Source organism: Oncorhynchus gorbuscha, linkage group LG04, assembly GCF_021184085.1.
Source record: "Oncorhynchus gorbuscha isolate QuinsamMale2020 ecotype Even-year linkage group LG04, OgorEven_v1.0, whole genome shotgun sequence".
NCBI lineage: Eukaryota > Metazoa > Chordata > Actinopteri > Salmoniformes > Salmonidae > Oncorhynchus > Oncorhynchus gorbuscha.
This window is the reverse complement of record NC_060176.1, coordinates 27,582,139-27,604,761: the sequence shown is the minus strand read 5'-3', so window position 1 is coordinate 27,604,761 and position 22,623 is coordinate 27,582,139. Positions and strand designations below refer to the sequence as shown.

The window sequence follows — 22,623 nt, the reverse complement described above, 5'->3', positions numbered from 1 at the left end:
AATGTCAGTGAAGACACCTGCCAGCTGGCCAGTGTATGCTCAGAGTACGTGTCCTGGTAATCTGTCTGGTCCCGCAGCCTTGGTGATTGGTAACCTGTTTAACACACATTGGCTATGGTGAGCGAGATCAGAGAGTCATCTGGAACTGCTGTTGCTCTCATGCATGGTTCAGTGTTGCTTACCTCAAAGCGAGCATAGACGGCATTTTGCTCATCTGGTATGCTCAAGTCACTGGGCAGCTCATGGCTGGGTCTCTTTTTGTAATCTGTGGTAGTTTGCAAGCCCTGCCACATCCGATTAGCATCAGATTCGGCGTAGTAGAATTAGATCTTAGTCCTTTATTGACAATTTGCCTGTTTGATGGCTCGTCGGAGATTGTAGCAGGATTTCTTATAAGCGTCCTGATTAGTGTCCCGCTCCATGAATGTGGCAGCTCTAGCCTTTAGCTCAGTGCGGATGTTGCCTGTAATCCATGGCTTTTGGTTGGGATATGTGCGTATGGTCACTGTGGGGACGAATTCATCGATGCACTTATTAATGAAGCCGGTGACTGATGTGGTAAACTCCTCAATGTTATCGGATGAATCCCGGAACTGTCACGGCTGGCTGAAGGACTGGACCAAGGTGCAGCATGGGAAGTGTACATTTTCTCTTTATTCAAAAATGACGCCAATAAAAAGAATAACAAAAGCCAAACCGTGAAGCTTTGGGCTATGTGCCCTGAACAAAGACAAAGTTAACAAAGTATGGTTCTCAATCAGAGACAACGATAGACAGCTGTCCCTGATTGAGAACCATACCAGGCCAAGACAGGAATATAACATAGAAAAAAGAACATAGACTACCCACCCCAACTAACGCCCTCACCAACCTAACACAAAGACATAAAAATAAACTAAGGTCAGAACGTGACAGTACCCTCCCCCCAAAAGGTGCGGACTCCGGCCGCAAAACCTGAACCTATGGGGGAGGGTCTGGGTGGGCGTCTGTCTGCGGTGGCGGCTCTGGTGCAGGATGAGGACCCCACTCCACCATAGTCTTGGCCCACTTAAGTGGGCGACCCTCACCGCCGACCTCGGACTGGGGACCCCTGCAGCGGGCCCCGAATGGACGGGAGATTCCGGCAGCACCGGACAGGCGGGAGACTCCGGTGGCGCCGGAGCGAAGGACGATTCCGGCAGCACCGGAGTGAAGGGCGGCTCCTGACTGACGGGTGGCTCTTGCAGCTCCTGACTGACGGGTGGCTCTAGCAGCTCCTGACTGACGGGCGGCTCTGCCAGCTCCTGACTGACGGGCGGCTCTGGCAGCTCCTGACTGACGGACGGCTCTGGCAGTTCCTGACAGACGGGCGGCTCTGGCAGCTCAGGACAGACGGGCGGCTCTGGCAGCTCAGGACAAACGGGCGGCTCTGTCAGCTCAGGACAGACGGGCGGCTCTGGCCTGCCGAGGCGCACTGTAGGCCTGGTGCATGGTGCCGGCACTGCTGGCACCGGGCTGGGGACACGCACCTCAGGGCGAGTGCAGGGAGGAGGCACAGGATACACTGGGCCGTGGAGGCGCACTGGCGGTCTCGAGCGCAGAGCAGGCCCCACCCGTTCCGGCTGGATGCCAGCTTCCCCCCGGCAAATGCGGGACGCTGGCACCGAGCATACCGGCCTGAGAATACTCAGCCTCGGTACCGTGCGCATCACCACATAGCATGGGGCCAGACGAGTCCCATATTCATCATAATAAGCACAGGGAGTTGGCTCAGGTCTGCTTCCTGACTCTGCCACACTCCTCGTGTGCCCCCCAAATGTTTTTGGGGCTGCCTCTCGGGCTTCCTTGCCAGCCGTGTTCCCACATTCCGCTGGTTCGTTTCTCCGGCTTCCTCTGCTGTCCTAGCTGCCTCCACCTGTTCCCATGGAAGGCGATCCCTTCCCGCCAGGATCTCCTCCCATGTGTAGACTCCCTTGCCATCCAGAACGTCCTCCCATGTCCAGGTGTCCACCTTACCATGCTGCTTGGTCCGTTGGTGGTGGGAATTTCTGTTACGGCTGACTGAAGGACTGGACCAAGGTGCAGCATAGTAAGCATACATTTTTTGTTTATTCAAAAATGACGCCGACAAAACGAAGAACAAAAACCAAACCGTGAAGCTTTGGGCTATGTGCCCTGAACAAAGACAAAGTTAACTTCCCAAAAAACAGGTGGGGGAAAAGGGTACCTAAGTATGGTTCTCAATCAGAGACAAAGACAGACAGTTGTCCCTGATTGAGAACCATACCAGGTCAAGACATAGAAATATAACATAGAAAAAAGAACATAGACTACCCACCCCAACTCACGCCCTGACCAACCTAACACAAAGACATAAAAATAAACTAAGGTCAGAACGTGACAGGAAACTATTCAAGTTTGTGTGTGCAAAATAGTCCTGTAGCTTAGCATCCTCTTCATCGGACCACTTCCGTATTGAGTGTGCCACTGGTACTTCCAGTTACAGTTTTTGCTGGTAAGCAGGAATCAGGAGGATAGCTTTATCATCAGATTTGCCAAAGGGAGGGCCTTTAGTGCGTTTCTGTGTGTGTAGTAAAGGTGATTTCAAGTTTTGTTGCCTCTAGTTGCACAGGTGACATGCTGGTAAAAAAACTAGGTAAGACGGATTTCAGTTTCCCTGCATTAAAATCACCGGCCATGAGAAGCGCGGCCTCTGGATGTGTCCTTGTTCAGACACGACTCTGAGAAACATAGGATAGGATAGTCTTGAATGGAGCTCTTCCGGTTTGGTCTCTAGTGATTGTACATTGGCCAACAAAACAGAGGGCATGGCAGTCTAGATGCTCGCTGAGGTAGTTTAATTATGATGCCACCTCGCTTACCTCTCTTTCGCCTCCACTTCCTCTTTTCAAGACCTGGATGATCAGGGCCTGGCCCGGGGTAAACATAACGTCCAGAGCTGCTGACTTATTGAATTCGAGCAGGTTAGTGACTGCTGTTCTGTTTCCAGAAGCTGTCTTCAGTCATAGGACATTATGGCAAAGAAATTTAAGATCAGCATTAAAAAACACATAAAATAGCAGAATTAGTCAGGAGCTCATAAGACGGCAGCTATCCACTGCAGCGCCATCTCAGCCATCTCAGCCAAATTAAAACCCTACATCTTTAGGCTACATTTATCCTGTCAGCTTTAGTGACGAACAAACTAAAATCAGTCTATCAAGCAAAACACACCCCAAAAGAAATATACATTTAAGAAAAAAATACAAAATTGTTGTTATTCTCAGTCTTTTTGAATGGTGACTACCCAATATGGCAGTGGAATTTAGGGTGACTTAAGGTCTCTTTCGTCTCCCTCAGTCAGGCTGTTTAGTATCACATGTTCTGGGTGGCGCGCTACCACATGGCCCTATCAGTGAGGGATCAGCCCCTTTGTGAGCACCTCTCCATTTTTATTAGTCAATCTGACAATGACCACAGGAGGGAGAAAGCACTGGGCCTTCGCTTTTCCAAAGCTTACCTGTGACCTAATAATATTGTCACGTTCATTCTATTTAACCTTTTCTCGTCCCAGGTTAGTCTCTATTGTAACATAATCTCTTTTACCAGGGACCTTGGTAAAAGACGCATAAGGTTAAGAATGAGGTTAAGAATAAACACTAGTTTGAATGTGGGTGGTTTAACAGAGATCATACTGTAGGTAAGGTATAGGTATAGCCATTTCCCCTGAAAACGGTTACAGAATCGATGGTAGCAGATCCTATTTAAGCATGACAGAGATGGAGAAATCCCACTTAAAATGCATGGCAGCAGCTCAGTTACACAGTGTTACACTACATTGCAATGGGATCTGTGTCGCTATACCATCTGCCACATCCAAACAGGGTTGACACTGCTTCCTTATGATTGAGCGAGCCAGGCTACGGATTAGTTTGGCAGGGTGCAATGCAATCAATTCAAGGTTCAGTAGATTGTGGTGGCATTTGCTGTAACAATATGTACATGCAATATATTAATTTCACCATAATATCCCACACAGTGCCATTATCACAAGAGAAATTAGAAAATTCACATGGGGAGAAATGCAAGAGGCACCTTGTAGAATGGGTATTATGTTATGTACATAAACATTTAAATGCTAACCTGCTGTTCAAGCAGCTTTTTACTGTCGGGAGAGGATTCTGTCTCCGTCTGGTTTTGGAAGCAATCCCCGCCAATCTGTTGTGAGACAAAGAAACACAAACTTCAATGTATTTATTTATGTGACTGGGACAGTGCACATGAATTAAAATGTCAGTGTACATCTATGTAAATGTGCCAGAGTTAGCTAAACAGATCATTTTCATCCTAACTTCATAAGGCCTGAACAAACAAGCTGGTCTAATGAAAATGCATGAGATGAAAATAACTATTTTGCTATAGATTAAAACAATTTTCACTGTGCGTGTCCATGCATTCATGCGTAAAAGTCATACAAGGACAGCATTAGAGCCAGCGGGATCATTTCAAAGACAAAACGTCAATATACAGAGGTGGGATCCAGGTCTCTCACAACTTGGATCCTTTCATTGTTGGATGAAAGTAGATTCCAACATTTCCCTTTGAACAGATCTACTTGACTTGTTACACCTACAGTGCTGTACTTTGGCTCAACTACCACAGATAATATAAAGACATACACCTCAATCTCTGTTTCTACCCTCCAGTGTGGGTCCTGGCAAATAGTATTTCATTTTGTTGTGACTGCCACATCGTCTTTGCGTTCGTGGACAGCTACCAAAGAATTCATATAGTTTAGTGGCAATTACAGTTGAAGACGGAAGTTTACATACACTTAGGTTGGAGTCATTAAAACTTGTTTTTCAACCACTCCACAAATTTCTTGTTAACAAACTATAGTTTTGGCAAGCCGTTTAGGACATCTACTTTTGTGCATGACACAAGAACATTTTCCAATAATTGTTTACAGACATATTATTTCACTTATAATTCAGTGTATCCCAATTCCAGAAGTTTACATACAAATTGACTGTGCCTTTAAACAGCTTGGAAAATTCCAGAAAATGATGTCATGGCTTTAGAAGCTTCTGATAGGCTAATTGACATCATTTGAGTCCATTGGAGGTGTGCCTGTGGATGTATTTCAAGGCCTACCTTCAAACTCAGTGCCTCTTTGCTTGACATCATGAGAAAATCAAAAGAAATCAGCCAAGACCTCAGAAATAAAAATGTAGACCTCCACAAGTCTAGTTCATCCTTGGGAGCAATTTCCAAACGCCTGAAGGTACCACGTACATCAGTACAAAAAATAGTACGCAAGTGTAAACACCATGGGACCATGCAGCCGTCATACCGCTCAGGAAGGAGACGTGTTCTGTCTCCTAGAGATTAATGTACTTTGGTGCGAAAATTGCAAATCAATCCCAGAACAACTGCAAAGGACCTTGTGAAGATACTGGAGGAAAGAGGGACAAAAGTATCTGTATCCACAGTAAAATGAGTCCTATATCAACATAACCTGAAAGACCGCTCAACAAGGAAGAAGCCACTGCTCCAAAACCGCCATAAAAAAATCCAGACTATCGCGATGTGCAGTTGCAAACCATAAAGATCGTACTTTTTGATTAAACAAAAATAGAACTGTTTGGCCATAATGACCATCATTATGTTTGGAGGAAAAAGGGGGAGGCTTGCCGAAGAACACAATCCCAACCGTGAAGCACGGGGGTGGCAGCATCATGTTGTGGGGGTCCTTTGCTGCAGAAGGGACTGGTGCACTTCACAAAATATATGGCATCACGAGGGAGGAAAATTATGTGGATATATTGAAGCAACATCTCAAGACATCAGACAGGAAGTTAAAGCTTGGTCGCAAATGGTTTTCCAAATGGACAATGACCCCGAGCATACTTCCAAAGCATACTTCCAAAGTGTCAAAATGGCTTAAGGACAACAAAGTCAAGGTATTGGAGTGGCCATCACAAAGCCCTGACCTCAATCCTATAGAACATTTGTGGAACTGAAAAAGTGTGTGCGAGCAGAGGCTTACAAACCTGACTCAGTTAGTTCTGTCAGGACGAATGGGCCAAAATTCACCCAACTTATTGTGGGAAGCTTGTGGAAGGCTACCCGAAATGTTTGACCCAAGTTAAATAATTTAAACATTCTTAAAATAAAGTGGTGATCCTAACTGACCTAAGACAGGGAATTTTTGCAAGGATTAAATGTCAGGAATTGTAAAAACAAATGAGTTTAAATGTATTTGGCCAAGGTGTATGTAAACTTCCGACTTCAACTGTACATTTCCTAAGAGTCTCTCCTCAGTTTACAAACACAAATGTTTCAGCAACATTTAGCCAGGCCTCTATCATTTTGGGGGCCAAAAGCGAGATTTGGTTGGGGGCCTCCTGTCCTTGCAGGAGAAACATCTTGGTGGTGGAGAGAAAAAAATGCAGTTTTAATGTTAATGTCCTGCAATTATTCACATTTTACCATAGGGCGTAGAGATACGGTTGCAGTTTTAGAGCACATTTTCTGCAATTCTACACATTTTTACATGGGCCAGAGAGAATATTTAGTTGTTTTTGTCATGTTTTGTCTTATATTGTCTTGTCATTTTGCTTTTCCTTCTGTTCGTTTTCCCCCTGCTGGTCTTTTTAGGTTCGTTCCCCTTTTTCTCTCTCCCTTCCTCTCTCTCTTCTCTCTATCGTTCCGTTCCTGCTCCCAGCTGTTCCTATTCCCCTAATCAATCATTTAGTCTTCCCACACCTGTTCCCTATCTTTTCCCCTGATTAGAGTCCCTATTTCTCCCCTTGTTTTCCGTTTCTGCCCTGTCGGATCCTTGTATATTGTTCACCGTGCTGTGTCTTTGTATCGCCCTGTCGTGTCGTGTTTCCCTCAGATGCTGCGTGGTGAGCAGGTGTCTGAGTCTGCTACGGTCAAGTGCCTTCCCGAGGCAACCTGCAGTTCATGATCGAGTCTCCAGTCTGTTCTCGTCATTACGAGTGGAATTGTGCTTTATGATTGATTATTTACTTTACTGGATTAAAGACTCTGTTTTCGCCAAGTCGCTTTTGGGTCCTCATTCACCTGCATAACAGTTTTAAAATACATTTAATGGAGTTTTACATATTGTAGCCATGGGCTGAGAGAAAACGTTGCAATTTTAAAGCAAAATTGCTGAAATTCTACACATTTTGCAAAGGGGTGGAGAGAAAACATTGCAGTTTTAAGCAAATTTATATCTGAGTATGCATGCCTTGCATGCCCAGTCAGTAATTTGGCCATAATTACTACATGGTTTAGATACCTGGCTAGATTAATTTACCTAGCAATCTATAAAATGTTAGTTGACATGGGATAATTGTTATGTCAGTCACTGTCAGGAAAACTGTTGATGCACTACCAAATGTCAAAATTGCACCTTCTAGAATAGGGACCAATGTTTTCTGTCACTGAGCAAATTTCAGGTCTGCAGAGTGCAAAGTTGAACCTTGTGAAAGTTCTGTGCAACTTCCGGCACGACTGTACTGTGAACACTGACACTGTACCTGCTTTAATTTACTGTTTTAACTCTGGCAATTTGATCATAATGTAGGCCTACCAGAGTGGCCTACCATAAATAACTATGGAGAAAATGCATCACATAACATTTTATGTTATGAAAGATATGTATGCACACATGACTGTAAGTCGCTTTGGATAAAAGCGTCTGCTAAATGGCATATATTATTATTATTATTATCAGCCTACAGCCAATGTGTGGTGTTCCATGAGACTTTTGAAACAAACATGCAGGGCTTGACATTAACCTGTTAATCCACAATGAGGTGACTGAACATTTTGTTGTGTTGATAGATGCACTTAACAATATTAAATTAATTATTCACCAACTACGTTCACCAATGTGTCGGAGGAAACAATTGACGAACGTAGTCAGCCTGCAAGCGCCCGGCCCACCACAAGGTGTCACTAGAGCGCAAAATGAGACAAGTAAAGCCCCCCATGGCCAAACCCTCTCCTAACCCAGAAAACGCCGGTGTCAATTGTGCGCCGCCCTATGTGACTCCTGGTCACATCCGGTTGTGATACAAATGTGCGCACGTGGCTACATGCAGCTCTCGCTTTAGGGGGGTGCATTTGCAGATACAGTACAACCTTATGACTCTGAAATGTCAATCTGGGTTCAGAATGTACAGATTATTTCAATTTCAATAGAAAAGTACAGACATTTATTATTACATAAAGATAATACTCTTCCTTCTTTCTAATCACATCATCAAATATGTTGATTAATGTTCATCACACATTCTAGGTTAGACTACTGCAATGCTCTATTTTCCGGCTACCCGGATAAAGCACTAAATAAACTTCAGTTAGTGCTAAATACGGCTGCTAGAATCCTGACTAGAACCAAAAAGTTTGATCATATTACTCCAGTGCTAGCCTCTCTACACTGGCTTCCTGTCAAAGCAAGGGCTGATTTCAAGGTTTTACTGCTAACCTACAAAGCATTACATGGGCTTGCTCCTACCTACCTCTCTGATTTGGTCCTGCCGTACATACCTATACGTACGCTACGGTCACAAGACGCAGGCCTCCTAATTGTCCCTAGAATTTCTAAGCAAACAGCTGGAGGCAGGGCTTTCTCCTATAGAGCTCAATTTTTATGGAACGGTCTGCCTACCCATGTCAGAGACGCAAACTCGGTCTCAACCTTTAAGTCTTTACTGAAGACTCATCTCTTCAGTGGGTCATATGATTGAGTGTAGTCTGGCCCAGGAGTGGGAAGGTGAACGGAAAGGCTCTGGAGCAACGAACCGCCCTTGCTGTCTCTGCCTGGCCGGTTCCCCTTTTTCCACTGGGATTCTCTGCCTCTAACCCTGTTACGGGGCTGAGTCACTGGCTTGCTGGGGCTCTCTCGTGCCGTCCCTGGGGGGTGCGTCACCTGGGTGGGTTGATTCACTGTTGTGGTCGGCCTGTCTGGGTTCCCCCCCTTGGGTTGTACCGTGTCGGAGATCTTTGTGGGCTATACTCGGCCTTGTCTCAGGATGGTAAGTTGGTGGTTGAAGATTTCCCTCTAGTGGTGTGGGGGCTGTGCTTTGGCAAAGTGGGTGGGGTTATATCCTTCCTGTTTGGCCCTGTCCGGGGTGTCCTCGGATGGGGCCACAGTGTCTCCTGACCCCTCCTGTCTCAGCCTCCAGTATTTATGCTGCAGTAGTTTATGTGTCGGGGGCTAGGGTCAGTTTGTTTATCTGGAGTACTTCTCCTGTCCTATTCGGTGTCCTGTGTAAATCTAAGTGTGCGTTCTCTAATTCTCTCCTTCTCTCCTTCTTTCTCTCTCTCGGAGGACCTGAGCCCTAGAACCATGCCCCAGGACTACCTGACATGATGACTCCTTGCTGTCCCCAGTCCACCTGGCCATGCTGCTGCTCCAGTTTCAACTGGCCTGGGCCCTAGGACCATGTCCCAGGACTACCTGACATGAGGACTCCTTGCTGTCCCCAGTCCACCTGGCCATGCTCCTGCTCCAGTTTCAACTGTTCTGCCTTACTATTATTCAACCATGCTGGACCTGAGCCCTAGGACCGTGCCCCAGGACTACCTGACATGATGGCTCCTTGCTGTCCCCAGTCCACCTGACTGTGCTGCTGCTCCAGTTTCAACTGTTCTGCCTTATTATTATTTGACCATGCTGGTCATTTATGAACATTTGAACATCTTGGTCATTTTCTGTTATAATCTCTACCCGGCACAGCCAGAAGAGGACTGGCCACCCCACATAGCCCGGTTCCTCTCTAGGTTTCTTCCTAGGTTTTGGCCTTTCTAGGGAGTTTTTCCTAGCCACCGTGCTTTTACACCTGCATTGTTTGCTGTTTGGGGTTTTAGGCTGGGTTTCTGTACAGCACTTTGAGATATCAGCTGATGTACGAAGGGCTATATAAATAAATTTGATTTGATTTGATTTGTTAACGAGATAGTTCCCTAAAATGACAAATGCTCTATCTATATCCTATGGATGGATAACTGGCAACATTGCTAAAGCTTGTGTCTGTAAAATGTATATCGGTTCAGAACTTTTGTGATGCAGCACAGTTCAAAATATATGGCAAATAAAAATCTAACTGGATCATCTTTAGAGATACCGTAGGGAGGGGTTGAGGATAGCTGAAGGACGGGATTAAAAACAAAGAAAATATAACTATTGAAAGATACATTGTGTCCGTAAAATGTATGTAGTATGTATAATATGGAAGTAGAAGTCTAAGTGTTGTTGTCTATTAGTTTACTCCAATTAGGGGAGGGGTGGTAAGGTTAAGATAAAATAATAAAGGAAAACATATATTTTTTTAAATAGACAGTACCAGCCAAATGTTTGGACAGACCTACTCATTCCAGGGTTTTTCTTTATTTTTACTATTTTCTACGTTGTAGAATAATAGTGAAGACATCAAAACTATGAATTAACATATATGGAATCAAATTAAAATATATTTTATATTTGAGATTCTTCAAAGTAGACACCCTTTGCCTTGATGACAGCTTTGCACACTCTTGGTATTCACTCATCCAGCTTCATGAGGTAGTTGTCACCTGGAAGAAATTACAATTTCTTAGGTGTGCCTTGTTAAAAGTTCATTTGTGGAATTTCTTTCTTAATGCATTTAAGCCAATCAGTTGTGTTGTGACAAGGTAGGGGTGGTATACAGAAGATAGCCCTATTTTTTAACAGACCAGTCCATATTATGGCAAGAACAGCTCAAATAAGCAAAGAGAAACGAGTCAATCATTACTTTAAGACATGAAGGTTAGTCAATCCGGATAATTTCAATAACTTTAAATGTTTCTTCAAGTGCAGTCGGAAAAACCATCAAGCGCTATAATGAAACTGGCTCTCATGAGGGCCACCACAGGAAAGGAATACCCAGAGTTACCTCTGCTGCATAAGATAAGTTCAGTAGAGTTACCAGCCTCAGAAATTGCAGCCCAAATAAATGCTTCAGAGTTCAAGTAACAGACCCATCTCATAATCAACTGTGGCTTCCATCATTCTTAAATGGACGAAGTTTGGAACCACCAAGACTCTTTCTAGAGCTGGCCACCTGGACAAACTGAGCAATTGGTGGAGAAGGGCCTTGGTCAGGGAGGTGACCAAGAACCCGATGGTCACTCTGAAGGAACTCCAGAGTTCCTTTATGGAGATGGGAGAATCTTCCAGAAGGACAACCATCTCTGCAGCACTCCACCAATCAGGTCTTTATACTAGAGTGGCCAGACGGAAGCCACTCCTCAGTAAAAGGCACATGACAGCCCGCTTGGAGTTTGCCAAAAGGCACCTAAAGACTCTCAGACCATGAGAAAGCAAGATTCTCTGATCTGATGAAACCAAGATTGAACTCTTTGGCCTGAATGCAAGCGTCACGTCTGGAGGAAACCTGGCACCATCCCTACGATGAAGCATGGTGTTGGCAGCATCATGCTGTGGGGATGTTTTTCAGCGGCAGGGACTGGCACACCAGTCAGAATCGAGAGAAAGATGAACGGGAGAAAGTACAGAGAGATCCTTGATGAGAGCGCTCAGGACCTCAGACTGGGGCGAAGGTTGACATTCCAACAGGACAGCGACCCTTAGCATACAGCCAAGACAACACAGGAGTGGCTTCGGGACAAGTCTCTGAATGTCCTTGAGTGGCCCTGCCAGAGCCCAGACTTGAACCCAATCTAACATTTCTGGAGAGACCTGAAAATAGCTGTGCAGCATTGCTCCCCATCCAACCTGACAGAACTTGAGAGGATCTGTAGAGAAGAATGGCAGAAACTCCCCAAATACAGTTGTGCCAAGCTTGTAGCGTCCTACCCAAGAAGACTGTAATCACTGCCAAAGGTGCTTCAACAAAGTACTGAGTAAATGGTCTGAATACTTATGTAAATATGATATTTCAGATTATTACTTTTAATAACATGTTTTTGTTTTGTCATGATGGGATTTGTTTTTAATCCATTTTAGAATAAGGCTGTCGTATAACAAAATGTTGAAGAAGTCAATGAATGCACTGTAGGACCAAATCCAGGTGGTCGATACTGCATATGCCGTAAATAACCTTAAATAAGACCTAATAACATAACACCTACAGAAAATGTATTTTGGCTGAAGCCGGTCAGTAGAACCAATTATTCTAGTCTTCTGGTCTTTTTTTTCAATTCTCAAATATCTGATATGTCTCTAACACTAGCCTGACCGACTATACCAGCCAACACAACTGTCCACTGAAGATGATGATTAGGTTAGTACAAATACATCTTACGACATTACCTGTGTGCAGAGCTTTGAGCACTCTGGAAAACACTCATCGCTTCACTGAAATCATCACATAATTTGGTGAATTAATTGTCTGTTTGGATAAACATGATGTGCAAAAATGTTTATTGCCCTAGGCATCTTTTGCTGTTAAACTATGTTGGAATGCATGTTCTTAAACTAAAACTTTGACTGGCTGGAAGGATCCTAAAAAGAGATCATAGTTGTTTCACAACACCATTTGGAAATCCCCAAGCTCATTAATTGTGTATGATACAGGACTATTAAAAGTGCTAAGGGTGGTTGGTGAAGCTGCCTATAAAGAGGAGATTTAAGGATTGCAGTAAAACAATTTCTAAATGTGCACATTGTAAGAGAACACATGGTAACACTTTCTATGAGGCGCGTGCGCCCACACACACACACGATGCCTTACGATTGCATTTACCATGCCTTGATGTATACTTATAGCGCATTATAACAGTTGTAGTCAACTGTCATAACTCATTTCTAATCTCTCTCCATCTCATCTAATCATGCAGTGAAAGACACGTAGAACTTGACGGTGTCCTTGGGGGACACGTCTATTTGCAGCAGGATTTCCCCTTTTACGGCGCTGCCAAAATGATATCATCAATAACACGACAGGAGCGAACATTGTTTTTGGCACGGATTCATTACGGGACTATCTTTTTGACACGTTTCTCCATAGAGGGTCATTTTCTGTCTTGAAAGGATCCCTCTGGACAGTGCACTGTCTCTCCCTAGTGTCCCCCCCCCCGCCTAATTTCTGTCATGGTTATTGATAACCACAAGTCAAGAAGAACATTCCTCCCTGGAACTGTCCCTTCTCTGCCGCCCAATCCAATAGAGTTGGGCAGTCATATTCGGCTTCCTTGTCCAGGCATCATAACCATACATACAATGCAGAGCGTGAGATCCCATTCGTCTAATAAAAGCGGCTTGAGTTTGTTTGTTTGTTTGTATCTTCAGCGAAACGTGCAAGTGGCCGGCAGTGTATTTCTGACTTCTGGAAGATACAAACTGTTGCAACATATGATTAGTCACAGACTAGTCTTTGATTGACCCAGATCCTGTGATCTGAAATTAGCCGCAGTGGCGGTGTAACGCTGTGAAACGGAAAGACGTTTTGGGGTAAAAGACTGAAGGATTCAAATGAATTTAATGAACAGATGAAGCTGCTGGATTGGGGCCTGAGGGTCATAAATAGGCTATTACAATTTAATTAGTCCAAAGGCTCACCTTTTCCATCTGGCAGTCCTTGACTCCGGGATTACTTTCTCTCCTCATTACCCCAATGTTCGCAGGCGATTTACTGGCCATGATGATTCTCTGAACCTTCGGGATATCCTGCGAGAAAGAAGTGCGGGAGAGAAAAAGGAGTTGTTTCGGAATTCTAAATATGAAAGGTGGAACGTGACAGGTAATGGTTAAGGTTTGTATAAGCCATGACACATAGTGCAGCTCTGTAGAAATAGACCATGACAAGAGATTTAAAGCGGTTTGTTTTTCATTGAACTGGACAGCCCGGTGTATTTTCATTTTGCTTCTACCACAGCTACTGTCCATAGAGAAAAATACAGATTTTTAAAAATTAGATATGATTTCACTTCACAAAAAGCTATGGGGGCCTGATGAAATGGCTTTCTGCACCCAACGGTCCTGCTACTCAAGGAACACAAGAGATGCCATGTCTTTCGAAATTCATGCACGGATGGTTCTGTTCTCTGAACAGGTCTCACAGCACAGAGATCTGACCTGAAATATGAACAAAAAAAACGATAACATTTCAAATAGACAGAAATATGCAAATTGCAGAGATCCTACGCAAATCAACCAAAACATTTGACATAGTTTTCTTGAATACTTCACTCCGTGCACACTTCCCTTTCAATCTGCATGAATTATTCCTGTCCATCTCATGGACTTCGTTAAGAGAGAGATTTAAACTCATTCAAATTAATGTTGCATATTTTTAGAGATCCAATGTGTTCTGGCCATAGCAATACTTCTCTACACTGTAAAAAATAAAAAATACCAAAAATAAACTCTGTTTACCCCTGCAACTGATTTCATCTGGAGAAGCCATCAAAAAGTCAAAAGGGATGTTCAGAGAGGAAGCCAGCAAATAAAGATCCCGATTTTTCCTCCGGCAGTAAATTACTGCCCCAAGCATTCCACAGAATCCACATTCCACACATCATCTCCAATTACTTTGATGAAAATTGCATGCTATCACCACCGCAAGACTTGGCTTCCTCCCTAGGCCTGTTAAATAGGAAGAGACTTCCACCCTGATCTTGCTGATCCCGGCAACCTCTCACTAATGAATCTTTCACCGGCAGGGGATTGTGTCTGCAGCCAGAGACTGGAGTCTTATCTAGTAATGGTTGTTTAGTGGAGCTTAAGGCCCATTATGTTTAGGAACTCAAATACCAAACATAATGCTGAGAGGGTAGCTGGTACACACAAATATCCCAGATCTTAACCACTTTGGAATCCAAAGACAGCAAGAGGGCGTTAGCATCAGAGTGCCTGCATAAAGCGTTATATTCTGTGAAGCTGTAGAGTAAATAATGGTAGGCTTTTAAACCTTTCTCATTTCAATGATGTAACATTATATTGTTTTCTGCGCAAAATAATTGCCCTTTGATCACAGACAATAATGGCCCCTGCCGGGCTAGTCGGGCATACTAACAAATATCAGCATGTCCAACAGAATGTGTTTAGTAGCTAGTGATTTCTATTAAATACCTAATAGATAACCATATATGCAACAGAGACTGGGCCATGAAAGGGCTGATGGAATACATTTGGTTACATTTGTAAGAGGCCCGGCTTGCCTTAGCATATCGAGTCCATTCGAGTTGTCCTCACAAGAAAAGGAGGAAACACCGCATGGCAAATCGACAAGCGAAATGTGGGGTGGTGTTACGGTTGTCAGTGGTCCCCATTTTTTGGCCATCTTTGACAGTGATTTTGTTTTAGACGTGGGCCCCTTCACATTGAACAGACAGCGACAACAGATCTGGAGGACTAGTCGTCTTTACAGGGAGGAGAACCATCTTTGATTCACGCCGCAGACAGTATCCGTGGATATAGCAGCGGATGGCCAAAGGGGCTGCACAGGATGGAGTGAAGCTACGTGGATGCTAATCAAGTGAGAGGTAAAATCTTGATTTGCATAAGCAGGTCCCTGGCACTTCTACTTATGTTTTCCCTCTGTCGTCTTTCCTTTTGTCAGACCCGCTACCCTTCTTCACACCCCACCCTCAACCCCCGCTTGGAATATGAGACGAGGCCCAGCACAATTCACTCACATCGGCTGTAATGGAGTCATCTTCTGCCGTTGTGAACATTGACTATAGTTTATATCTTTGGAAATAAAGTGGCCATTACATTTCTTGTATTATGTGATGCTTCCGTGTGGAGGGGTATTGGGAGCGTTCTCTGAAAGAGCTGCAGAGTCCTCTGGGTGGCACATAGCTAATGTCAAGGCTCTTAGCTTGACACCCAACACACCGAGAGGCAGAATGACTTCTGACTGCATCAGGGAGAAAAGCCTCTTAGAAACAGGATTGCTCACTAGGATCAGGGCCGATAAGAAGCTACAACACAGCTATGATTGACTTCGATATTCTGATTTTGATATGACTGCAGTGGTTGACTGATATAACCTGTGATTAGGTCCAACATGACTTTGCACAGTGTATAAATAAAGTGAATGAAGTGTAGTTCAGAACAGATTAATGTGATAGAAGAATTGAGCTCAATTTCGGGTTTCATGTGAAAAAGACACACCTTTTTTTTTCTTTAAAAAATAATCAATGCCCTCAAAGGGTTCATCTTCTTTGCAACGCTGCTGACAAACTTTGCTTACATATGATTGGGCAGAGATTTATTTATTTATTTATATTCTTTATAAAGGTAAATCACTTTTCTATTTACTGTGGAAAGCTACTAATGATAAGCTACCAATGATCTAGAAACCTACTCCATTACAATTCATATTTATTTTTCGTATCATCCTTTTTTGGGTGGGTGGAGGATGTTAGGCCTATCTCTTGTGACAGTACTTACCCAACTAATCTTAGTGACAGCCAGGTGTCAGTATAACAAATCAGCTGTCAATCCTGTACGCTAGTTACTAATAGCGCCCGCAAAATAAATGCTTACTGCTCTTATCTATACAATCACTCACAACATGTCCAACTTTGAGTTATTGTGGCTAGTTGGTGTTTCACTGTGCACTCTATCATAGTGACCGTTTTTGTTAATGAAAACTTGCATATAGAGGTTCCCCAGGTTAGACCTCCATAGTTCTAATCCTGTTTTCACTAGATAACTTTCCCCTTCCCGCTGTCACCCTTGGTTTGCTCTCAGGGGATTTCAAAGTCCTTGGCCTTTTGTTAACTGCTGTATGAAGAGGACTTTGAAAGACATTCAACAAAAGAAAGTGTCACATTTAATTATATATATTTTTTATTGAAAACAAGAGCCCGATCGCACACCCTTACAGTGAAAAATAATTGGGTCTTATTTTCCTGGCAATAGAGTGTGAAGAGTAACATAAGTTACACAAATGCCTGCTGTATTTGGACATGTTATTATTTTGAGCAACTTCTGCAATCCTATTTGCCCCGACTATTGTCTTTAGTTGTAATTATGTTCGGAACGTCTCCTCTCCAGGGAGTGTCACTAGGTGCATTTGGTTGAGAAATCGGTACTTGGCTCTGTGATTGTCACCCCGGAAATCTAAATTGATCATCTGCTGCAAAGTTTATGCCCATTGCTGTTCCTCTTAACTGGCGGGGAGTTGCATGGGGTCAGAATGTGCATTACCTTGGCGTGTGGCTGCTGAAAGGTGACTCTGGAGCTGTTGACGAGTGAGGAGTATCTGAACAAGTGGGTGGGGGTGGCGGGGAACCTGTGGCTGCTGGTGTGCTGGTTGTGCAGAACAGCAGAGAAGCAGATGTGCACTGTGTCCTTCAGTGCCTTCAATTGAGACTCCTGTTCCAAGCAACAGAGGCAAGCAGATATGAGTCTTTGACCATCCATCCATGGTAACAGTAAATAAAAATCACGGTAACAGTAAATAAAAATCACTGGGGCTTCCCCTTCTACATTCATTTGACAATTCCCTCAATTACACACCAATTATTGTATGTCCACCCACTGATAAAATGTAACCGTTATCAAATCAAATTTTATTGGTAACATGCGCCGAATACAACAGGTAAAGACTTCACCGTGAAATGTTTACTTACTTATTGACTTATTCCCAAAAATGTGGTTAAAGCAAGACAAATATTTGCTAAATAAAAAAGGAAATAGTAACACAATAAAATAACAATAACGAGGCCATTTACAAGGAGTATGAGCCCTGAGTCAATGTGCAGGGGTGCGGGGTTAGTTGAGGTAATTGAGGTTATACAGTGTGTATATGTAGGTAGGGGTAAAAGTGACTAGACAAACAGGATCGATCCTAAACAGAGTAGCAGTGGCGTATGTGAAGAGTGGGTAAGTGTGTCTATGTGTGAGTGTCTGGCTTCAATAAGCATGTGTGTGTTAGCGTATGTGGTGTGCGTTTGGAGTGTCAGTGCAGTATGTGTGAGTAGAGTCTAGTGAGTGTGCATAGAGCCAGTGCAAGAGAGTCAGTGCAATAATAAAGGGGATGAATAGAAACATTGTCCAGGTAGCCATTTGATTAACTGTTCAGCAGTCTTAAGACTTGGGAGTAGAGGCTGTTCAGGAGCCTTTTGGTCACCAGCCATTCCACAATTATGCATCCATCCCTACACCTACTGTAGAATGGCACAATGAAGCTCCTTCTCTGAAGCATCCATAAATATAAATAAAGCCGAGAAAACTGTAGGGCATAAGTGTACTCTCCCTGGTCTAAGGCACAGCATCGAAGTGCTAGCTGTGCCACTAGAGAGACCCATGGGGCAGCGTACAATTGGTTCTGTGTCATCCAGGTTATGGGGAGGGTTTGGCTGGCAGGGATGTCCTTGTGCCATCGACTCCTGTGGCGGGCCGGCGCAGTGCACGCTGACTCGGTCGCCAGAAGTGTACCGTGTATCCTCAGACACATTGGTGCGGCTGGCTTCCGGGTTAAGTGGGCATTGTGGCAAGAAGCAGTGCGGCTCGGCTGGGTTGTGTTTCGGAGGACGCACGGCTCTCGACCTTCGCCTCTCCCGAGTCCGTGCGGGAGTTGCAGCAATGAGACAAGACTAACTACCAATTGGATATCGCAAAATTGGGGAGAAAAGTGGGGTAAATAAATAAATAAAATGCAATAAATACATAAAAGCACCTCTCAAAATTGTTTGCCATCGCAAAGCACTTCAACAGGTCAGACCGAGAACATTACCCCCGAGGAGAAATGAAGAGGAGAAACAACAATACAAACAAGAAACGGCAACATATCAAAGTGAAAGAAGTCTAAGAAGTGATGGATTACGATGAAGTAAAAGTTGAATGACATCCACCTTGTCCAGTGCGGCCTTTTCCAACTCTTCTTTGGCAATGGTCAACTTGTGCTCCAGATCCATTAGCTGCTGTCCCTGTGGAAAGACGAGATACTTGAGCTGAAACAATTGAACTGTTGTACTCTTGCAAACACAGCACTGTCCTAACCTACCGTGTCTTGACTACTGAATATAGATTAGGCGGTCACTTCAGTCAGAGGCGCTTACTAAGGCTAAGTGTAAGACTTGCTCTGCGTGGGTCTTCACTTTTGGCTGAAATCGAGGGTGATTGTGTTCTTCTCAAAGGTATTACCCCAAAAGCCTACGTGAAAAACATGACAGAATCAAGAAGATTTTATTGCACATGGCTCAATTGCAGTACATACCAAACTGTTTGAGCAATAAGGTGAATTGGGATAATGAATGGTACTTTAATCGACTGATATATCACAAAACTATCTTTTTTTTACAATCCATGAAAAAGGCAGAATATTTGTGCAATTTCAAGTTCCAGTATTCCAACAGTTTGAGTCCAACAGACTGAAGATGTAGCCTACAGTCTGACTTTTAGGAATACCAATACCCTTCTGCGTTTAACTAAATATAAAACATATCCACAACTTATCCCTGTGTGATGTGGTAACTGTAAGCCAAGCTATAGACTGCTAGACACTTTATCCTCAAAAGCAGCTCAATGTGTAGGCCAGTGCATACTTTAGGGTTACAATGCTATAGGAGGATAAGGTGGAGTAAAGGGATCAAACCTGGATGTATTCAAGACCGTCTCGACTAAAACAAGATGGCCCCTCACCAACGGTTTGATCTTGTCAATGAAAGAAATGGCACCAGTAAAACCATCAAGCGTGCTCGAGAGCTGGATGAGGTCAACTCTATCTCAACTCAATTAAAATTCCATCCATAAATTGGACATTTCAAAAAGGCTTGTTTTTATTCGCCCTGTGAACAAATGTAAGCTGAGACATTATGTGAATTGACTGAGTTCAAATGAATTGACTCGCGATTCTAGACGGACTCATTACAATACTGAGGAACTCATCAGGGTGGGAGGACACGCTTAATAGGAGGGGATTTACAGAGAGGGTGTGTAAAACGGCCCGGGTGATGGACTTCACATTGTGAAAGTTTATGGTGCGCTTTTTATAGGGCTCTCTGAATGATCTACTGTACAGGCATACGTTCGCAAATTACAAGGTCAACGTCTTCTGGCATGAACAGTGTCAAGACCCATGGAAAAAGCTTAGGTCTAAATGTTTGCCCATGAATATGTGTAGGAGACTATATGTGGGGGTGTCTGTTCACGTAAGACCTATGGCTATTATGGCGATGTGGAGTGTATTCTGGCTTGTTGCTTGGTGTACATAATATACATGTTACATCAGACTACAACCGAAAATGTACTAAAATATGTCCAGGGACGGCATAAAGATTTTTTCATAGGGGTGCAGGATTTAAAAAAAAGTCTACATAGATATGTTTCTGCTTATCATTTCAGAGATTTGGGAGGCTACTTATTACTCAACGTTTAGGGACCAGGGAGAAAATCATAGAACAGGGGACTGAATATTCCCATGCTAAAGGACATCGGTTTAACTGATTTTAAGGAAATGAAGGCTGTGAAAACGATCCAAAGTGTTTCTGATAAGATTGCAGTTTGTCTTGGATGTTATGTGATGTATCTTCCCCTCCTCCTTCCCCTCAGGAGACTGAAAGATTTGGCATGGGTCCCCAGATCCTCAAAAAGTTCTACAGCTGCACCATCGAGAACATCCTGACCGGTCGCCTGGTATGTCAACTGCTCAGCATTGGACCGTAAGGCACTACAGAGGGTAGTGCGTACGGCCCAGTACATCACTGGGGCCAAGCTTCCTGCCATCCAGGTCGTGTGTGTGCCTCTGTTTAAAAAAGAGAGTGAAAGGATAGAAGCTGGTTTGGGCAGATTTGTGCAATTGTTTATTTCTGTAAGACTTAATCATTCCCCAGAAAATATAATTAAAATGTTCATTGTGGATGGGGTCAAGGGGTAGAACCTACTGGCCAGTCTTAGTTTTTGCCATGATGATCCTATACTGACAACAACTGTAAGACTGGATGTTGAATTCTGAAGGCATGTCAAAGTTGGAGAGACATTTGCATGGTTGAAACATTAAATTGAATGGCCAGTGGCCTTCTCTTACTTATCTCTCCTTACAGCTGTATGTAAACGCCAGCTGTTTACATACACTTAGGTTGGAGTCATTAAAACTCGTTTTTCAACCACTCCACAAATGTCTTGTAAACAAACTATAGTTTTGTAAAGTTGTTTAGGACATCTACTTTGTGTTTGACACAAGTAACTTTTCCAACAATTGTTTACAGACAGATTATTTAACTTATAATTCACTGTATCACAATTCCAGTGGGTCAGAAGTTTACATACACTAAGTTGACTGTGCCTTTAAACAGCTTGGAAAATTCCAGAAAATTGTGTCATGGGTTTAGCCGCGTCTGATAGGCTAATTGACATAATTTGAGTCAATTGGAGGTGTACCTGTGGATGTATTTCAAGGCCTACCTTCAAACTCAGTGCCTCTTTGCTTGACATCATGGGAAAATCCAAAGAAATTAGCCAAGACCTCAGAAAAAAATTGTAGTCCTCCACAAGTCTGGTTCATCCTTGGGAGCAATTTCCAAAAACTGAAGGTACCATGTTCATCGGTACAAACAATAGTAAGCAAGTATTAACACCATGGGACCACGCAGTCGTCATGCCGCTCAGGAAGGAGACTCATTCTGTCTCCTAGAGATGAACGTACTTTGGAGCGAAAAGGGCAAATCTCTATACTAGGCGGTGTCAGAGGAAGGCCACAAAAATTGTCAAAGACTCCAGTCACACAAGTCATAGACCGTTCTCTCTGCTACCGCACAGCAAGCGGTACCGGAGCGCCAAGTCGAGGTCCAAAAGGCTCCGATTCTACCCCCAATCCATAAGACTGCTGATTAATTCATCAAAAGGCCACCCGGACTATTTGCATTGACTCCCCCCCCTTTGTTTTTACACTGCTGCTACTCACTGTTTATAATCTTTACCCCTACCTGCATGTAAAACTTACGTTAATTACCTCGACTAACCTGTACCCCTGCACATTAACTCAGTAACGGTATCCCCTGTATATAGACTCGTTATTGTTATTTTATTGTTTTCCTTTTTTTTAACTTCAGTTTATTTCGTTAATATTTTCTTAACTCTATTTTCTTAAAACTGTATTGTTGGTCAAGGGCTTGTAAGCATTTCACGGTTAGGTCTACCTACACCTGTTGTAATCGATTTTATTAAATATGTCTCCACTCCTGTTCTCGAGACAAAATTAACATTTGCAAGAAATAGTTAATTTTGCACAGGTTAATTTTATATTTGGCTACATGTGAGAGGTTGGCCTACAGTTATTGTACAGTTCAGTTACTATTCCATTTAACCCATCTTCCATGTCTAACCCTTTTTGGATTCAAGTAGAACCCTTTTGGATTCTAACTCTCTGTGGAAAAGGTTCTACATGGAAACCAAAAGAGTTCTACCTGGGACCAAAAATGTTTTTTAAACTTTAAAGTCCCATATAGCACCTTTTTCTTCTAAGAGTGTGTAACCTTTCTGAGTTGTCTAGTGTCTGAATGTATCCTGTAGTTTCCTGCTCTTGCCTAGATCATACAAGGATGCTTACACCTGATTTCATGTTTCAACTGTCATTGTCATTGTAAAGGCGCTTTGAACTGTCATCGTGGCTGGTTTCATTTGAATAGGAATGCACCTGTGTTGATTATGTGACAAGGTTGGTTTACACCCTCCTTTGTAGTACATTT

At 43.4% G+C, this 22,623-nt stretch overlaps 1 protein-coding gene across 1 annotated transcript in view; it reads right to left on the bottom strand.

Moving 5' to 3' along the window:
* Positions 1 to 22,623, bottom strand: part of LOC124033930 (leucine zipper protein 2-like) — a 204,343-nt gene that overhangs the window by 3,393 nt on the left and 178,327 nt on the right. Inside the window, exons 9-12 of the mRNA XM_046346413.1 lie at positions 18,790 to 18,864; positions 17,141 to 17,308; positions 13,541 to 13,648; positions 4,123 to 4,197 (exon numbers count right to left, since the gene is read on the bottom strand). Coding sequence (XP_046202369.1) covers positions 4,123 to 4,197; positions 13,541 to 13,648; positions 17,141 to 17,308; positions 18,790 to 18,864 — 426 coding nt within the window. The remainder of the gene's footprint in view (positions 1 to 4,122; positions 4,198 to 13,540; positions 13,649 to 17,140; positions 17,309 to 18,789; positions 18,865 to 22,623) is intronic.